Source organism: Triplophysa dalaica, chromosome 2 (genome assembly GCF_015846415.1).
Source record: "Triplophysa dalaica isolate WHDGS20190420 chromosome 2, ASM1584641v1, whole genome shotgun sequence".
NCBI lineage: Eukaryota > Metazoa > Chordata > Actinopteri > Cypriniformes > Nemacheilidae > Triplophysa > Triplophysa dalaica.
In genome coordinates, this window is record NC_079543.1 from 26,851,825 (window position 1) to 26,872,523 (window position 20,699).

The following is a 20,699-nucleotide window of genomic DNA, read 5'->3' on the forward strand; positions in this document are numbered from 1 at the left end:
AACATTCATAAAAAATATACAAGTGATGTTAAACCTTTGAACGGCAGTAAATTTAACACACAGGTTAATAAATGAACAAGTGAAATGTTTTTACCAGTAGACGAATCGTAATTGCGGTTGTTTATCATGGCTGGCGGTGTGAAACTGTTGGCATGGTTGCCGTTAGGTTGATGGACGGGAGAGTCGTTCCTCATTGGAGTTTGACTAACTTCATGATTTTCCTGAAAAAGAAAAAAGTTAAGTCAAAAAGTGATGATTGTAAATCCCGAGGCTCCTGAAGTAAATCATCTAGAGTAGCATAATTCACACATGCACTTTTTTTCAAAACTTCCAACAGCATACGATGGCATTGTACTATATGAGGAACATATGTTCCATACGGTCCACTACAACATGCCAATATGCTTCGTACCATCTGATACATGTTCTGGTGACATATGTTCCTCACACAAACCAACTGTATTGCATGAGCTAACGGAGCACATATGTACAACTTTTATGATTTTATACTGCATATATTATTGAAGTTTAAATGTAGCTCGTCACCATATGCTTTAATTATATGGAAAAGAAACGTCTGCCAAACATCTCCTCCTGACGTACACAGATAAACAATCATGTGGGTTTGAAATGACATGATAATAGAAATTCTAAATTTCCATTTCTTGTTATTATTTAAACCATTACAATATCCCATTATGTAGTGTGCTTTTTTTTTATAGGACTTCAATCATACCAATTCACACCTTAACCACTAAATCCATTAGAATTTCTGTGATCGTTTCTATAGTTTTTGGCAAAAGGAAATACATAATAGTTTTTGTAAACAAAAGGAGGACAGAAATGAGATAAGGGAAACAAGTGACCATAGAAAGACAAATATACCGATCTCAAAATGCTTTTTGAGATAACAGATATGCTAATGCTAAACGAAACAAAGCAACCAGCAAACATTCAAGAGCCAAAAGAAACTCCGTCAACACTAGGCAAGACAGTTAGGGAAACACGCGTCAATATGAAGACGTGAGGCCGTGGGGTTAGACGTCCTGATGGATTCCTATGTTGAAAAAGAAGCTACGGCTGTCAGACAAACCACACGCAACACACAAAACAGCAAAAACTGCAGGCTGACTGGATGAAAGGTATTTGGATATCACCATATCAAAGCGGTGGGAATGATTTCAGTCCGTACTATTCCGTGCCGTGACGAGAGAGATGAAAGTGGCGTTTTTTGTTCACATGCTAAATTTCAGTCACAGGACGGTCATTAGCGACCACTCTTTATACATGGACGTGTCATTTCTGTCATCTGTCGCTGTCATTCCCTCGCTTTCTGTCTCTTGACACACACAAAAAGATTCTCATGGGGTCTTTTTCCTTAGAGATTATGTGGGGATTGTGAAAGGCTGAGGGACATTTTCTAGCGTGTTTTGCTCTGATCTGTGTTTTGACAGCGAATGGCATGTTGTTGTTGTAGTTGTGCGTCTAACTCATGAAATTTCAGAGCTGGCGGGAAAACGTCAAATAGTCCTTGATGAATGATGGAGGAGCAGCTCTAGAGGGAATCGAAAAAATTAAATGTCCATTTAAACAGCCAGTATTATTGATTTTTTATTTCCACTCCAGAATTGTCTTTTAAAGTCCCCGTGAAATTACATTGAATGTTTTTTCTTAATGTATTAAATATCTCCACCGAAACCGACAGCTAATTATTCCGAGTAATATCTACCGATTCCCATACCGATTCTGAAGATTAAATGAATATTTATTAACTTTCTGAATGTTGTTAATTCATGTAATGACTATTAATATTGAACATCAAACTGAAGATGTATCTTAACATTTTATATCTTACACTATATATGCGGAGCACAAATCTCTTTCCTCTTGTGATGACAAGACATATCGGCCTGGATCATTGGCCGATAGCCGATAGTGTAAAAACGTGCTTTTATCGACCGATACCAATTATTAGCCGATATATCGGTGCATCTATAGTATGAATATGTTAAGCTTATGGATATCGGTAAATTAGTGTGCCATAAAGCATTGACCATTCTGGTGATGTCATAGCCATGGCAAAAGCTTGACTGTTAGGTTCCGTCATATTATTGTAATAAATCCCGATTTAAACAACTATTTCTCAGTATGAGTACAGCTTAAAGACACAAAACATATAAACGTGAAAATGTAAGGAAAAGAAGTGCTTGTTCAGCTTGTTAAGAAATAAATACGACATGTTGTGTCAATCATATTCCGATATTTTCGTCAGTCTTAAAAAAAATCGAACAGGGTAAGATTTTCTGAGATTTATACATCCATAGCAAGCATTTTGAGAGGCCTTTTTAACAATTTAGAGACAATGTACAAACGAGCGGCAATTACGAAACAAAAGGCATACGAACATGTGCAAAGATCTTTACTTGCATGCTTCTCAACTCTCGGAAGTGATGGAAGGGCTAAAATCATTAAAAAAAAGCACCAAGAGGGACATAATATCACTGGCAAAATTGGGAAAGCACCTCTGAAAAAATCTAGTTTCATCCATACATCAAGCAGTTTATCCAAAAGATACTTATTCTGATCAATGCACGAATTACATTCATTTTAAAAGCGCAACACACACACACAACAAAGACACACGTTCTTGTCAAAGGGGGGCACGCTCGGCACGTCTTAATCAGACAATCACTGGGGAGCGGCGGTCTACCGCCGAGGACAAAGACCTAACAAAGGAACAACAAAACAACACCCCGAAACCTATAGATTTCTCCGCCCCCTCCACACACGGGGCTGCGGTGAGGGTGAGCTGAGGTTAGGTACCCTCAGGGTAGCCCCAGGCATTCTTTCATTAAACCCCAAATTCGCCTTTCATTCAAGGAGCCCACGGTGTAATCTGATTAATTTGCCGAGCTAGAGGAGATCCAGCGAGGTAACGGGATTAGATCGGACAGGGTGGGGCGGGTGAAGATACTCTTGGTGAAGAAAGAAGAAACATGTTGAGGAACATGAAGAATAAAGATGGTGGTTTCACATGGAATCATGACCCAGACCCTCGAGTCTAGTCTCCAAACTCTGTTTTGATTTTCTAACCTTCCATCCATTTCCTTATCATTCAACTCTGTCCGTGTGATTAATGGTGTATTGATCTGCATGTGATTAATAAAGAACACATCGCGGCGACACGTCACCTTTCATTGAGCGGCCATTAACAACCGCACGATCTCCATCCTTCTGAGACTAGATTGGGTTTAGGATAGTCTAATGCTATATTAATAACACCCCACCCGACCAAAAGTTAGACTCGCACAGCTGATGTGGATAGCTATTTGTCTTCATTTTCATTGGACAGCAACGAGGAGATGAGTCGGAATTGATGAACCGTCCTGGTTTCACCTTGAATACCAAGAATCTGAGCTTTTTCTGAGCTGAAATCAAGAAGCAGTTGACTAAATATTTTTGTCATGAAGTGATGCGGTCGTCGCAAAATTTGGGTCACACTTTATTTTAAGCTCCAATTCTCGGTATTAATAAACCATTATCTATAACTTTTGCCTCAGTAAACTACAAATTGTTGCTTATTAAAAGTTAGTGCGGTAGTTGTTAGATTTAGGTAGGATAAGGGAAGTAGAATGTGGTCATGTTGAATATGTGCTTCATAAGAACTAATAAACAGCCAATATGCTAAAAATAGGCATCTAATGAGCAACTAGTTAATAGTGAGAATTGGTCCCTATACTAAAGTATTACCAAAATTTCATATCAAGTAAATTTGTGTTACTTTTTGGGGAGTTTCTTTTTAAGTAAATTTGGTCTGAAGCAAAAATGCTCCAGCAACACTTGACCCTTGAAACTCGAAAGTAAATCCATGGCTCCAAGAACAGACACTCTGCCATTATCCCTTGGCTAAAAACAGACCTTTTAGGGATAAGCTGATGCAGGGAATCGACTTCCATCCCCAACAAATTAACCTTAACATCAGATCATCATAATTATAGCAAAAACATTTAGCGCAAGTTTATTTCTGCAGAACTGATGCCAAAAAATATGCTTAGCTAACAAAGACACATTGTCTGATAATGGTCTGAGGTGGTCAAGGTTCTTCGACAGTTCTTTGAAGTTCAGAAACTTATTGATTCATTATGATACAGTGCAAAGATGCGTCTTCATTCAGATTCTAAAGCGGTGTAACAAAATGTCTAACAATTTACACATAAGTTTTTATTTGTTACAGTTTGTTCATGGAAGTCAATGCCTGTACCAGTGTTCATGTTAGTTCATCTTTTGATTTAAAAAATGCATTAGTAATGCTCAAATTAATATGAACTAAGACTATAAAGTGCCGTAAAACGATTGTTTCTTTAACTGTTGTTAAATAATCCTTAAAGGGATTGATCATCCAAAAATTAAACTTCTTTTATTCATCCTCATGTCATTTCAAGCCTGTATGACATCTTTTCTTCCACAGAGCACAAAAGAAGATATTTTGAAGAATGTAGGTAACCAAACACCACTGGACTCCATTGACTTGCGTCCGTATGGCAGATGCTGCCGTAAGGCAGATGCTAAAATATCTTCTTCTGCTTTCTGCGTGAGAAAAAAGGTCAAACCGGTTTGGAATGAAATGAGGTAATGATGACAGAATTGACATTTTTGGGTTAACTATTCCTTTAACTTATATTAACAAATTCAACCTTATTGTAAAGTGTTACCACCAAAGTATCTTTACCATGTGAAACCATCTCTGTGATGAACTGAGGGGATCTTTGTGCGGGGTTATAACAACACAAACTGACTCTTTCCTCAACTTACCACTACATTAACTAAAGGGGGACCCCAGTGAACATGGCGAACCCCCTGAAACACACACACAATATAGAACACTGCATTTCTCTGCTTCAAATGTATAGTAAACTATGTTTCCAACACATCTGAATCAATTTCAAGATGATATGTTCCAAAGATATGGAACATATCATTGCTGTCAGATTGTAACCTCATTTCTCCAAATCTTCTCCTTTACAGGAAGTGAAAAGACACAGCGTTTTTTTCAATACCTATAGACTGTGTTTTCTAAATCGAAAAGCACTTTTTAATAGTTTTTTCTGGTTACTTTCTGCAGAACCCGCAGACAGACATGATGCTTGACCAATAGGAAAACTGAGGTTTCAGTCCGACAGTGATATTACAATTTGGGGGGATAGAAGAGGATTCATTGAATATAAAATCAGAGTAAGTCACGAGCAAGGAAAGACAGAAAAGACCCAGGAATAGCCCACAGGGTTAACAGCAAACAAGAAGCATGCAAAGATTTCAGGTTCTTTATTTAAAAAGTAGAATCAGTGATACAGGAAGCAGTTTGTGTAAATTAGACAGAGCAAGGCAAAGAAAAAGCAGACAGGATCAATTAGATTAATCATTATTAAATGAGTAAAAGGGTCTATATGCAAAATGCAAGAACAAAAGGAAGAAACAGATTAGAAACCCAGGTCAAGGAGAAACATAGAAAATAAATCTTTAATGTGTCAAAAGGAAAGTTTCAAACACCAATTCTAATCTCTCGTACACTCTGTGATGCACAAATGTCAAGCAACTCCGAAAGCATCCGCATAAACGTAACTGAGCATGCGGGGTCTGGGTGCACAATACCATTCAGAGGTCACCTGACAGCCGGCGATGGTGATAGCTGTGATACCGGTGGACAGAGGCCAGTAACCGGGGCTCAGAGGCCCTGCGGGGAAGCGGTCTGTAGAGGTGTTCAAGGTACGGTACGAGAACTGGGCGTACCTGTGCTGGGTATCTCTCCATAGAACGCTGAACCACCAGCTGGATGGTTCCTCTGACGTTCCCTTCGGTGGACATGGAGTGCCGCAGGGTTTCCATGGCGTCGTGGTTGGAGCGGCTGAGGAGGGATTCGCTGTTGACGGCGATCAGCTGGTCATTGATACGCAGACGACCGTCCTGCAAGCAACAGATGACGACAGTATTGTACTAACAGCAATTGGCACTTGTTAACAATACAAAAGCAGAAACGATTCAAAAATAGAATAATAAATCATGAAAAAAAAAGCAAGGAACACGACTTGGCCAATAACATGGAATTTGAAGACATTTCAGTAAAACAATCAAGAATATATTTTATATTAGGTATTATATTATAAATTTAATTAATAAATTTTTATAAAACCTAAATTAAATGTTGTTATTCTTTTTCATAGGTATATTTGAAAATATGTGTATGAAAATAACAAATAATTATAAAATTATATTTAAAAAAAATGATTCACTTGTAAATATATTTATTTATAATAAAATAAACACTTCTATTTTGATATAGACAACATGCCGCTATAGAATATACCATGAAATCAATAAACAAATTCAATTTCCAATATATCCTAAAAACAACTATAAAGAAACATATTTATGTAAATAAACAAAAAGCAAACAATTGTTTGTTACAGATGATCTCCTGCCAGACTACGTTTAGTTACTAACTGCACAACACTACAGATGAAGCAGCTTTCAGTGTCATTTCCAAACGTTGTTAAATCCACAGCTCGATCTTTAATGCATTCCCACCATGAATTCAGAAACAATTATGGATGCATATCATTAGTGTGACACAAGCAGGAGGGAGTGAATAGGATTAGGTTTCACAGCTGTGCTTCTCTAAATAAAACTCAGCTGAAGAGGAACAAAAGAGATTAGCGGCTAAAAGCCACCAGAGCCTCTAAATGACTCTTGAGGGTGCGAGACCTCTGGGCCTGGTCACTGACCGCAGACCACTGACACTAACCTAGGAACGGATCACTGATGGAACGGACACAAACATTTGTGCCCATCTACTAAGAAAACACACACAGATAATTGCTCGTCGTACACTTATTTACATTTACTTTTTCACCATATAGTGAACTCAAGTCATTCGCTATATAGGGAATAGTGAAGCATTAGCCTCTACACCCTGGAGAATTACGTCTGGACATATTGACCCTCTTTGTTTCAACAGCTCACACATTTACGGTTAAAGAGACATTTTTTAATACATAATTTTTTATGTATTAATCTATGTTTTATAATCGAAACATAATAAACGGTAAAGAGTGACAAGCAGGAGAAACCGAGGCGAAATGAAGAGCTCAGCCTTAGAAAATGTCTATATCTTTAAGCGTCTCTTTCAGCGCCATTGACGGGTCCTGTGATGCAGCTCGCTCGCACTGAAGTCCTGATAGAGGCCGCCTGTGAGCCCACTCTTGATCACAGAACCGATAGAGGAGAGAAGACATTCCCTTATCTACACAGACACAACACCTGCTGCCCTCTTTTGTCCTGGAGGAATGAAGAGAAGAGTGTGTGCATCTCTGAGAAATAAGCCTCGCTGAAGTTTGCCGTAAAAGAAATCTTTAATACCAGGTGGCGCATAAAAGTTCCCCAAAATCATAACGTGCCACAAAAAATACATGTATCTCGTGTTTAAACTGTAGGTGACATCTGTTCGAAGCGTGTCTATGTCATCACATGCAAGGTTTCCGAGAGGCCTGTGAAGTTTTGACATAAATGTGCATGGGGGGCACTGAGGCTGGCAGCTTTTTACCTTATGTGCCGCCCCTCCGTGGATGATAGACTTGATGAAGATGCCCAGGTCTTCTCCGGTCTCCCGGGACTTGTTTCCCTTCAGACTGACCCCCAGACCTGCTGAGCCGGAGTCGCTCAAAGGAACTTCAAACATCAACTGCTCTCGGCCGTCCTCCGACAGCAGCGGTCCAGACGCCTCTCCTTGCTGAAAATAACACGCACACAAAGATGAGCTTCTCTGTTTACACTAGGTCACCTGCTTTCTGTTTTTTTTATATGCATCAAGGCTTAGAAGTGAACTATAGAGTCATGTCTCATTACAATAATGGTATATTTTTTATGGAAATTCAACCCTGTTACAATAGCTTTTTTTAAGGATTAAGGTCACCTCAGAGCCGTTTAGAGAGAGAGTCACGACAACGGACATTTTCGTGTGTCCCATGATTCATGGAGCATTCAGATTGTTCCAAGTTCATCACAATCGGTCGGTTTAGCCGCAGCTCAATGCGTTACTTATAACTTCCAGGAGCTATTGAGAGGCTCCATGAAACACCGTTGCCGTGAAAAAACTTTCCATTGAAGTCAACGGAGTTGACGCAACACTCTCTCAACAGCTCTCGGTCACCTAACTATCAGATAAATACCCAAAAGTTTTAATGTGTTTGTTAGAGCACACAAAAGCAAATAATACAAAAAAGGCCAATGGTGTAAAGATAGTCCAAGTAGTTTGTTTTCTTCAGAAACCATTCGAGTGGCATTTTGACTAAACGTTACATGGCCCAAGGCATCCGACAAATCGTACTTTTCCAGTACAATACAGCGAGTGTCTGTGAGTGAGGTCAAACTTTGGTTTCTGTGAGAATATCACATGGGCTGCTCTGGTGGTCCTATCAACACTTGAGCTCAGATCTCACACCAGGACCTCCCGAGGCAAATACTAATACACATTTTACACAATATAACACTGTTTGAACTCAAGCTGACCAAAAAGGCTGTGTTGAAAGCTCCCTTATTTAAAGTCCCTTTAGATAAAAGCATCTGCTAAATAAATAAATGTAAAACATAAATGTTATTAGTTTCCATGTTATCAGGTCCCCAAATGTGACAACTTTTATAAAGCTTCGTCATCCACCAGATCGAAAATCATAAGTGTGATCTCTTAGATTCAATCTTGTGTCAAGGCTCTTATGGGGGTACACGCCAAACGCGAATGAAGCGATTTGAGTGAGTCAATAACATCCAAAGTCAATGCAAAGACGCGAATAGAAGTAAACTGGTGGCAGGCAAACGGACAGTGCAAGTTGAAAATATTTGTCAGCTCGCATAATTCACACGAAAAATAACAAACTATACCAGTGAGTAATATAGAACGAGGAACGCGATTGTTCGCGTTTGGTGTGAACACAGCATTATACGAGTATGAGCACAATAATAAGAGTCATGCACACACACGGAGCACCAATGGTTTTGGAAAAAAGTAGCCATGACCTAAATAACAAATATAAATATGGCATGACAAAGCAGAACACATCCTGAGTGAGAGAATAGAGAATGATTATCTAATAAAACTCAAGGACACCTAAAGGCCTCAACAGCTCCGTGACCCGACCTCTCATCCTGTGTGCAATGTGCTGTCTGACCCCCCTGTCCGGACTGAAGGGTGGGGTACATCACGTCTACAGCAACAATATCAACTAATAAACTGACTCGCAATAAATCTTTGTAGTCAATGCGAAAATATATCTGAGCAATGCACCCCAAAACAGTTTTGTTCAATATACAGTAGTGGCCAATAGCGATGTCCAATTTTGTTCAATTAACATTTCCACTCTAAATTTAAATATTTTATTAAAGATGCATTTCAAATTTTGTAAAGTTTGGAGGATAAACTGAAGCTCAATTTAGAGAAGAAAAAAACAAAAAACAATCACACAATAATATAAATAAAATAATTGTAGTAACTAATAAAATAAATAAATCATTAAATAATAAATTAATTAAAATTGATAAAAAATACAATTAAAGTAAAAGTTTACATAGGCACAGCCTAGAAAAATAATATTATTCCACAATAGAAGATCAACCAATATTAATAACAGATAAAAATGTAGTCAATGTTTGCTTATTTCCTGTCAGCATTTCGTTTTCATGTATATTTTGTTTATAAAAATAAAAACCGAATTCCCTGATATACTGTGCTTTGCTTTTTGCAAAATTATTTTGTCATATTTTTTAAAAATTATTTTTTTATCCATTCTGTACCAGACACCTCTTATGCGGATGGGATAATGTAACCTGAATGGGTATTCAAATTTGACTTAACCACTACTACTGCACAATTAAAAAACTTGTTTAACTTTATAACACAAAGTTTTGCAGTGCATGCTGGAAAAACACCAAAATACTATAAGATTATTGACAACAAAGCGACAATTTGAAGGTTTAATGAATTAATATGATATTAAACACATGAATTTAGCATTATCTTATGTATTTTATGTACAATGTAAAACGCAACTATTGTCAAATTTACAATCATATTTTGCTAAGATATGTCATCTATTCTATCAATTATAGTCATTCTTCTATTATATCATATTTAGGTAAGAGAAGTCATCTATTATATATTCAGAGGCTCACAGTAAAGCCTGGTAAAGTTTGATTAACTATTAGCCATAGACCATCATGGACCAGCTAAAACCGCCCTGAACCACCTCAAAACAAAGCGAGGATATCAGAGTCTCCAACACATTAGCACCATGACCGAATCCCAAAGGGTTCGAGACAGAAAAACAAGATCTTAATTCTGTCAACGACTGCATCTCTTGTCCGCATCCACACAGACAGCATCCAGCCCCTAACAGGATGGATATGTATGGTATCTCCTTCCTCATTTCCTCCCTAAAGTAATGTCTGATTTTTAGCAGGCTGTTATAAAAAGATGTTTTATTTTTGATAATAGTTGGTCATTAGCCAAATCTGCTATTGGGAATTCAATCGTAGCCTGTATTTTTGTTACTGACGGAGGGTGGTTGAAGACGTAATCCAATAAACTGAGGGAAATGAAGGAAGGTATTTATAGAGGGTATTTTAGAGTTGGATGCATTGGTTTCTCAAAATGAAACACACACAAATACGCACACACACAAGCACACACAGATGGCAGATGGTGACAGCCGTCATTATATCTTTTCATATCCATCCGCCAGAAAAAAATATTTCTCCTGAGTGTGACTTTTTCTTTTTTGCCTGCCATCGCATTTCTGCTCAAATTTACCCTGGCTAAACAGCGGCAGAGCTAACCTACTTTGAATTTGAATAGAGAAGAAAAAAAGAGGAGTTTTTTTCTGTGAATAGATACTGAGGAGAAGCTCTTTAAGGCGTTTTTTGTTGTGCCGAATGAGAATGAATGGGCCAATAATAGTCTGTGTCAATGACATACAGATGCTCTTTTTGAATAGATCTGGATAGAAGGATTTAACTAAATACAAGGCTTAATCCACAAATAAAACCACAGATAAACCTCATATCGAAAACTTATTTTACTTTTAATAAATACTAAGCACTTAAGTGTTAATAATAATTAACACTTTATAGTAAGGTTCCATTTGTCGACAGTACTTAATGCAATTGCTATCAAACTCATTATCCTTAAATTCAATTATAATGCAATTGTTTGTTTAGTTTCTTATCTATTAAAGTTCAATTCTTAATTTTTGCCTCTACATTGCGACCTCTGTTGGAAACATGAAATCTAGTTTGTCAAATCATACAAATCATATTTTGTCAATGACCTTCAGATGCTCTTTCGAATAGATCTGGGATGCAACACTTTATCAACAAATAAACCTCTTATGTAAACTTATTTTACATTGAATTATTATATAAATAGACTATTATTATTATTAGCATTCTTTTATTAGAATATTACTAAAATAAATAATTATCTAACGCCTTATAGTAAGGTTCCGTTTGTCAACAACATTAAGACAATTGCTAACGCAAACTCACTATCCTTTGTTAACGTCAATGCAAAAAACAAGTTTAGTTTATTGTCTATTGGTTAATTCACACCGATCCAATAAATCCCAACAAACGAGGGCTGGGCGATGTATCCTACGATTCGTTTGCTTTCAGTTTCTCAATCAATTATGGTTAAATGCCTCCACGTCCGAAACCCAGAGGGGGCTCTTGTGCAGAAACTCTTGAATATGGGAAACAGAAGAAGAACTATTAGTTCCAGGAAACGCCAATGGTCATTTTCTATCGCTGTTTTTCAAACCTTTTTAGGTATTATCATGATAATGAAGTATATTTATAGTGATGATGTTTAACGAGTGTTGCTTTTTCAAATGCACGACATAAACGACTATAATACTCCCTACTGCTCAAAGAGCCGTAGTTCACAGAAGAGCTGAATAAAACACAGAATCAAATTCAGAATCGATTAAGACATATACAGTTAGTGCGAATCGCTAGATATATCGCCCAACCCTACAACAACATCTATATTCTGAATTATCATTCACACTGATCCAAAATACGTTCGATTTTTGGATCAGAGTGAATTAGCTTTATTAAAGATGACATCCATAACTTTCGCCTCTCTATCGCCATCTCTGTTAGAAAGATAAAAGTGCAGGTTCCTTGCAAGTTAACTCAAGTAAAGAAAAATACGTAAACCACATCAAACTAAATCGTTTTTATAACTGTTGAGTAGTTTTAATTTAATTTAATAGAATTAATATACAATAAAATATAAATGGATATCAATAAAAATTAAATATGATATACATTATTATATTATAACCAAACACAGACCAGAAGATAACTTCAGGCTAGGTGAGACCATTTGATGAAAAGTAAAAAATATTATTATAAGCTAATCACTGTAAACTGTGAAAGAAAACCATTATTTTTATATGTACCAATAGCACTTGCAAATTAACAGATTTTTGTTCATTTTCAAAAAGTTTCAAATAGTTTTTTACCTAATTTAGAATGTTAAAATTAACGTTAACCTAAGATGTTAACTAACGATAACAAATGGAACCGTATTAAAAAGAATTACTAATTATCGTTAATAAAACATACAACTGCTTCCAGTGTTTCAGGTTTAAAATCGGATCACAAGGGTATAAATCATTTAGCAAAATCTCAACCATCTGACACATTTCTGCCAATATATAAATATATTCCGGTTCTGACTAGATTGCGGCAGTTATTAATCTGTAACCTTTCCAAACTCCAAGTCTTTGATGCGCAAACACGGAGTTGTAAATTAACTGTGGATAAACAGAGACACAATGAAGGGATGTGGTTTCTCCTCCTGTGATGAGGTATATACGAAGCGTCACAACTGCACTTTTACTCATCTATGGGGGGCCGTCTGAGTTTTAGAGGAAGAACAGAGATGCTTTAAAGTTTAAAGGAGGTCAACTATCAACATGCCCCCATGCAAACATCTGGGAGAGGGTACAACCTGCATTGGCCCGAGCTTCCTGTCTAACCGCTGGGTGGTGTAAACCGCTTCCTGCCGTGTGCTGAATCGACAGTCAGTGTTTATAAGGATGTTTTAGTGACAAAATGTGTTAAAAGTGCCTTGGGACCTTGATGGGCAGCTTTCAGGATGTTCAGGGATGCTTAATAGTCCAAAAGTCAGGTCTCTATGTTACTAAAATTTCGTTAGTATTGGGTTATAACGTACCGCCAAGAGTGGCACAGGATGAGTTGAAAAACGTTAAATACGAACAATGTCAGTGGTCTTACCAGTTCTCTGGGCATGAAATCTTCCTGTCTTCCCACTATCAAAGACACGGTGTCTCCCAGTTTGGTGCTCCGTAACGTAGCAACCAATTCTTCTTGCGTCCGTCCTGTGATATCTACTCCATTTACCTGGAGAAAGTAAAAATGCGAATTTCCACTTTGCCAAGCCAATGCCTCGAGAAGGTCTTTATTCCCCATCAACACAACGGTCACTTGGCCCATTTAAGTCAATAGTGTGTCACTTTCTAAAACAATGTCTTAAAATTGCATTGTATACAATCGATTTTTATAGCATGGCATTTAACATTCTATAAATAAGGTGGAGCTCTCATCACCGCAGCGATGCAGGAAACATGTAATACCTCCAGGACACGGTCTCCTGATTTGAGCCTGCCGTCTTTAATGGCTGCTCCGCGGGGCAAAATGCTCTTGACCAGAATGGGTCCCGGACCATGAAGAGACGAGTCTCTGGTTACCACGGTGAAACCCAGACCCTCCGTACCTGTAGACAGACGGACAGCAGAAACATTAAACGTGCCATTAAGATGAACCCGTGAACCAGAACCCCATGGGAAATGGAATTCTTATGGATTTCACCGGTGTGCATTCACGGCGTATAAAACTGTGATAACTTACATGCAACCAATTTCCTTTTACAGTTTGGAATCAGAATGCTTAAGGATTGTAAGTAAGGATTGTAAGGATTGTTTGCAGCCTAGTTACATTTAGATGAATGTTGAAGGCAGTAAGGCACTTCACAAAAAGAGTGATTTGTAGAAACAAAACAACTGAAAGATATTTATTTTTAAGGAGAGATTTTGATTTGAATTGACAAGGGCAACCAACATAATGGAATTTTTTTGCAAAAATCACTTTGTCAAATTGCTAAATTGTCTTAATTATAAACCATTCCAATTTGCATGTAATCAGCATTTCTAGATGTGTAGGTTTCTGTTGAATTTCAACAAAATCAAACCTCAGGAGTGACAAAGTCATTTAACAACAATGTGAAAGACTGACAGCATATGACAAGACACATGAAAAAATCCAGGTTATCACATAAAAAAATAATTGTTGAATCTTTCTTAAATACATGTAGAAATTTTACTGTTCTATTGCTCCAACATGAATATGAACTTGTTTCATTGTATCATTTCTTTTATTTTCACCTGTTTCTCCAGTTTTTTTTCCCGGCAAATCAATGCAAATAGAAACAATACTTTATTTGAAATTTGGGAGAAGTATTGTAAGTAGCTCACAGAATGAAACAAAAATTATCATTTTTCCTCATCACATACCCATACATAGTTAATTAAGAAAAACTGAAAATAATTTTGAAATCGTCTCTTAATTCTTTTCTAAATATGAATCAATTCAGTGAACTTGGCTTTCACCATACAGTCTGTATATGTTCAGCTCTGGGATACATTATCAATTGTAACCGATTATACATATTTTCAGAAATTTTGACTTTCAACATTTTAAGATCTTTATTGACAGCATCCGGCTCATCTGATCCAAGATCAGGTCTGAACGTGATTGGTGCTCTACACTCTTGTTCAAGCTCTGGATTTCTCTTAAGATGTCTGAAACAGCCCTGCACGCTGATAAATGCTTACTCACAGAGATAAGACAGCGCTGCACTTTAATTTCACACGCCAATACGTCTACAGGAGGCGAAAGAGAGGGAGGTGGGATGAGAGACAGAGAGAGAGATGGAGTTAAAGTGAAGCTGAAACACTCCCCAAAGAGAAGATAGGAAACGTTTGATACAAGCGTTTGCCAAAATAAAAACTATTTTGAATAAGTGCTGGTGAAAAAACTGTACAGTTATACAATGACTTTAAATCTGCATACATTTAAAACATATACAATTAAATACTTTGTAATATCAAAACATGTAAATACTAACAAAAATGGTTTAAAAAAATAATACTTCAAGACAGCTGATTCTAGAGGTTTTTTGCATAAATTTAAGGCCACGTGGACAACCATGATATAAAATTCAATAATATATGTATGCATTTATTATTTTTGCAATATGGTTTTTATTTTTATTTTCGGAGTGAACTTCTTGCAAGATTTTTTTCAGACAAATACAGGCAAGAATAAACAGAAGCAATCGATTACAGAATGTCATACTAAGACAGTGGATCCCTCGATCCTCTCGTCCGCAGGGAAATGTGTTGTTATTGAAGCCAAGATTTGTGCTCTCTATCTCTCGTTCACTCACTTTCTCTCTCTCTCTCTCTCTCTCTCTCTCTCTCTCTCTCTCTCTCTCACAAACACACACACACTCTTGACTGTAAGCTGTCATAGAGCACAAAGGCAAATCCGGCACACTACAGATGGAGAGCGATGAAATCTCATATCCCAGAAGAACATGCGACATTAAAGTTTGAAACAATAGCAGCTGTCAATCAGCTGAGAGCAGAGATAAAGCGAGAAAGAGACGGAAGGAAATATAAGAATTTGAGTCGATACACAGCACTTTTCACAAAGGTACTGTTCCCCACTGCACCTTTTGGACATAGTTTAACCCTTTCTGCTCAAAGCCAACATGACGACAAGATACACACAATCCTTGTTTAACTTCACAGGACAATAAATTAAATTAAAACAGGACCTTATTTTAAAAAGGGTGCTCTTATTTGTTTTTGTATTCTACTTTCACACTCAAACTTACCTTTCTTCAAATCGATCTTCATTATCTTCCCGGACTTTTTGTTGATCGTATTAACCAGTGTGGCGAGGGCTGTTGTCTTTTTTGGGGCGGGGCTCTCGCTACGGTCTTTCAGGGTTGGCGACACGCTGACAGTAGGAGAAGGCGTGTCTTTGCGCATCTCCTCTAGGGTGTTTCTAGCGAGAGGAGGCCCCTCCTCTTTTAAAGGCGGGGTCTGTGAAAAAGGGGGCCTCAGGAGACGGCGTTGTGGCACTGCCGAGTCTTCGGACCATGAGGGACTCCTGGGTTTAGGGACTGCTAGGTTAGGATCGGTGTTGTTAAAAAGTTGCCCGATTAAGCTCTTTTCATAGCGGAGCTTGTTGTAAGATGGAACCACCTCCAAACGCACTTTAGAGGAGGACATCGCTTGACGAAACAACTCCTGGGACCTGCAAAGTCAAGAGCAAGTTATGCTTATGTTTATGGCACACAAAGTCTTTTAAAAAAGAGATCTATAAATATTCTTACAATATTAAAAAGGAAATATCTATTATCAATATATTTGCACATTGATTAAAGAAAGCAGAACTTTTCAGAGTTCACTTGAGGTAGCCAAAAATAAATAAAATCCACCATCTTTTGTAACACTGTTATTTTTTCTTTCTAACACAATAAAGTATCAACAACATTTCTCTGACGTGTTCTCTAATAGCGCCACTTCATTTAACGTGTTTTTTCGAAGCCTGTCCGATACGTTGATGTCACCTAATAGAGCAATTCCACACTTGCGGTGCGTGGAGAAGTAATAGCACTAAAACTCTCGTATGAAAACGAAAACGACACAGAAGACAAATGTTAAAAGTAGAGAATGAAGTGGGCAGATGAATGTTTGATGGATGGAAGAGCAGAACACTCACTGAGCAAAAGACTTGTCTATTAACACCACGTCGTTGATCTGAACGATGCACTCGTCGTCTCTAAAGATGCCCTCTCGCTCAGAGCGGCTGTTCTCCTCCACCGATCGGATGTGTAGACCCAGAGTCCTGATGACAGAAATGTAGGTTAAACGTCAGTTTTCAAACTGAATATCTAAATTTAAAATATTTCATAAATAATAAAATAAAACGAATAAATAAATAAAAAACTATTATTGCCAAAAGTCAAATATGGCTACACATCAATAACGTCAATAGTTATTGCACGTAATATTTTGACACACAAGAACCAATGAGATTTTAAATTTATCAGCATAACACAGATGTGCTTGTTTTGGCTATTAACAGCACTAAATAATATTAAAATATATTAAAAATGTATACTTTTTATTTATTTTCATTATAATATATTATTTTAATTCTAATAATTTAATATATAATTATATTATATTTTTTTTACATTTAAGACACTGGAGTCTTTTAGATTTTATATATCTGCATGTACTTTTAAGAGCATCAACATTTTGGTGCCCACATAAGAAAATAACATGACAGCATTTCAATTTACATCCAATATACATCTGGGATGACATGAGGGGCGAGTACATTTACATTTTTGTGTGAACAATCCCTTTAACACCGTTGTGCATCACTAAATCAACATCACATATGTCTTTTCTCATATCAAAGTTCTTAGTCTTCCTGTTTTGTGTCCAAATATCTCATACTAACAGTATCAGTGATACCCACAGCGCAAATCATCTAAACACAGGATTTTAATATGCTGCGACTTCCTTTTAAACACTTCAAGGCTTTCTTCGATACATTCACACCTCAGACCGGGAGCAGTTCACCAGGTCTGCCCACCTACAGAGAGAGTGAGTCTACTTCCGTCCGGTCCACACCAGAACACACAGACCCCAACAACAGGAAGTAGGTCACCGTCCACCGAGGGAGGACTTCCTGTCTCGTAGCGTGTGTGTGCATCCTTGCCCCCCAAGCCCTGAGCTTTTGACCTACACCTTCCTACTTCCTGTGTGTGTCCGTGAGTGTGTGCGTGTGTTAATCATTGGCGAAAACGATTGAACATTTAAATGAACACAAAAGTGTACTACAGTAAAGCAAATTAATTCCTTCAATATTATTCAATATCGGTTTCGTCTTGAAAGTAACGCCACTGGTTGGGCCACAAGTTGATGTCAAATCATGCGAACAAACAGAACCACTATAGCCCATCCAAAAATGTAATTCTGTCATCATTTATTCACCCTCATGTCATTGGAAACCTGTATACGAGTCTTTCTTCTGTAGAACACAAAAGAAGGTATTTAGAAAAATGTCTCATTGGTTTAGTGTCCATTCAAGGGAAGTCAATGAGGGCCAATGTTGTTTGCTTTCCAACATTCTCAAAATATCTTCTGTGTTCTGCAGAAGAAAGAAAGAAACTCATACAGGTTTGAAATGACATGAGTGCGAATAAATGATGACAGAATATTCATTTTTGGTTGAATTAAGTAAGCCAACCTAAAAATGGCCTGCTCAGAACCGCCTCAGCACATTAAACTGGAACATAAGAAAAGTGCACCTCATATCTATCCGTCATCACGTAAGTGTGTGAGCTTTACATGAGTAAATGTGTTTTTGCAGTTTACCTTCCGCTCAGAGATGAAGAATAGGGTATAACTTTAATTCCCAGAGGGCCCATGTCTCCCGAGATCACCACAGGCCGGGTGAGCTTGCTGCAGAAAATAAACACATCTGGTCATGACGGAAGCATTTTTCTTGGCGGAACAGTGCAAAACAACTTCAACAAACTGAAAAATACACTTTGGAAGTGGAAACTTTGGGCGAAACACAATTACATTAGCAGAATTACAGTCACATGTCAAAATGACAAGGCAAACGGTCATTACGCTGGAAACTGTCTTGGATATCAATGGAGTGGGTTCTGGTGTCAACTGCATCATTTCCCCAGGTTGAGAGCAACCCACACCATGTATCAGGCTTGAAGGTAAAGAAAAGTGTGTGTGTGTGTGTGTGTGTGTGTGTGTGTGTGTAACATTACAGCGTTCAGTCAGCTCTCCCCTGACCAGGAAGTGGGTTGTAGACACAAACCTCCACATATGAAATGAACAAAATTGTAAGTTTAAAAAAAAACATGTGTGTCATCTGTGCTTGTGAAAAATGCTTTGCAGTTGCTAGGGTTTTCTGGATCAATCATTTAACCCTTAAAGGGGTCATATGACACGGTTAAAACAAATATGATCGTTTGTTTTAGATGTAATGTAGTAATGTGTATACACGATTTAAGGTTTAAAATGCTGTATTTTCCACATACAGTGCATGTTTGTATCTCCTCTCTGAAACACGCAGATTTTTACAAAGCTCATGGCTCTGAAAAGCCAGGTGTGCGATGATTGGCCAATTAAACAGTGCGTAGTGATTTGTCAAATACTGAAAGCGTGTGAAGGAAATTTAACGCCTTTTACCATATTAGGAACATCAGGTTCCAAAGCAATTGTGCTTACAGGTTCATCCACCTTACTAACTTACATTTGGGCGGTCTTTGTTAAATCACACCACAAACTGACATAAATTTATGGGGGTGTGGTTACACGAGAAGCATTTCAGGCAGGTCTTGGTGAGCATTCGCTTTTAGATAGAATGCATTTTTTTCCGATACTTTCATCTTTGTCAGTTTACGTGTGTCATACATGTACGGGCAACTTATAACACACCAAAGACACAGAAAAACACGTGTTTGTTCCATATTACCCCATTAAGAACACAAGTTTAACATGAAAGAAAATCATGTTCTTGTTAATAAAGGCGGTACTGAACCCATGTTATGGTGTGATGTTGTAATACCATTTAATAACGCAATGTATATAATTTAAAGTCACAGTGTGTGAATTTTAGCGGCATCTAGCGGAAAGGTTATAAATTGCAACAAACAGCTCACCCCCTCCTCCACCCCCCCTTTCGAAGCACTACGGTAGCTGACAAAGGACTAAGATGTTTTCAAGTTTTTGCTTCTTTGCCAAAGGAGAACATGTATTTACACAACGCGCTCTATAGAGCAGTTTGTCCCTTTAGGGCTTCTGTAAAAAGGCGACCTGCGGTGTATGTATACACCTCTGAACATTTAGTATGTATAGTCCATTGCATTTCTATCAACAGATCCTCCTAAAAATGACACACAGGATCTTTACCCCGTTTTGATTACATTTCTTGAACAAACTCGTATAAGACAAGTAAAAAACATTCAGAAATGTTCTGTGGTCTAAATAATCTATTCCAGGGGGCAAATATTGACCTTTAACAAACAGTTATTTTTTGCCACCGCTTCGTACTCTTGTACACACACACACACACACAGACAGACACATACCAAAACCCATTTGCTCTTTTATCCTGCGGGTCGACATTAATGGCCAAATAAATGACCTGAAAGCTCCAGTCACCACCATTGAGTGAGTGTGAGGAGAGCCAAAGGCAAAGGTGTTCACCTGCATCTCTCATCCTAATAAAAGCTAGAAGATGAGAGATGATTCAAATCTTCCATTTCTGCCAGAGAAAATACTTTTTGAAAGCTTCAATCACAGTTTTTGTGATTTTTCTTTTTTTTTGATCTTCTATTTGTCTCATGACACTCACGTAACGCGAATTCGTAGGTCAGAGTTCACCAAACTAGTACTTTTCTACGCAGGAAACTGTGAAATATGTTTGGACGGGCATGCGAATGAATGTATGTCAAT

At 37.7% G+C, this 20,699-nt stretch overlaps 1 protein-coding gene across 1 annotated transcript in view; it reads right to left on the reverse strand.

The window, feature by feature from the left end:
* The window catches only part of pard3ba (par-3 family cell polarity regulator beta a), a 112,094-nt gene that overhangs the window by 49,840 nt on the left and 41,555 nt on the right, over positions 1-20,699 (reverse strand). Inside the window, exons 6-13 of the mRNA XM_056763418.1 lie at positions 18,594-18,680; positions 16,924-17,049; positions 16,031-16,455; positions 13,707-13,846; positions 13,348-13,473; positions 7,598-7,783; positions 5,788-5,961; positions 95-221 (exon numbers count right to left, since the gene is read on the reverse strand). Of these exons, the coding sequence (XP_056619396.1) occupies positions 95-221; positions 5,788-5,961; positions 7,598-7,783; positions 13,348-13,473; positions 13,707-13,846; positions 16,031-16,455; positions 16,924-17,049; positions 18,594-18,680 (1,391 nt within the window). The remainder of the gene's footprint in view (positions 1-94; positions 222-5,787; positions 5,962-7,597; positions 7,784-13,347; positions 13,474-13,706; positions 13,847-16,030; positions 16,456-16,923; positions 17,050-18,593; positions 18,681-20,699) is intronic.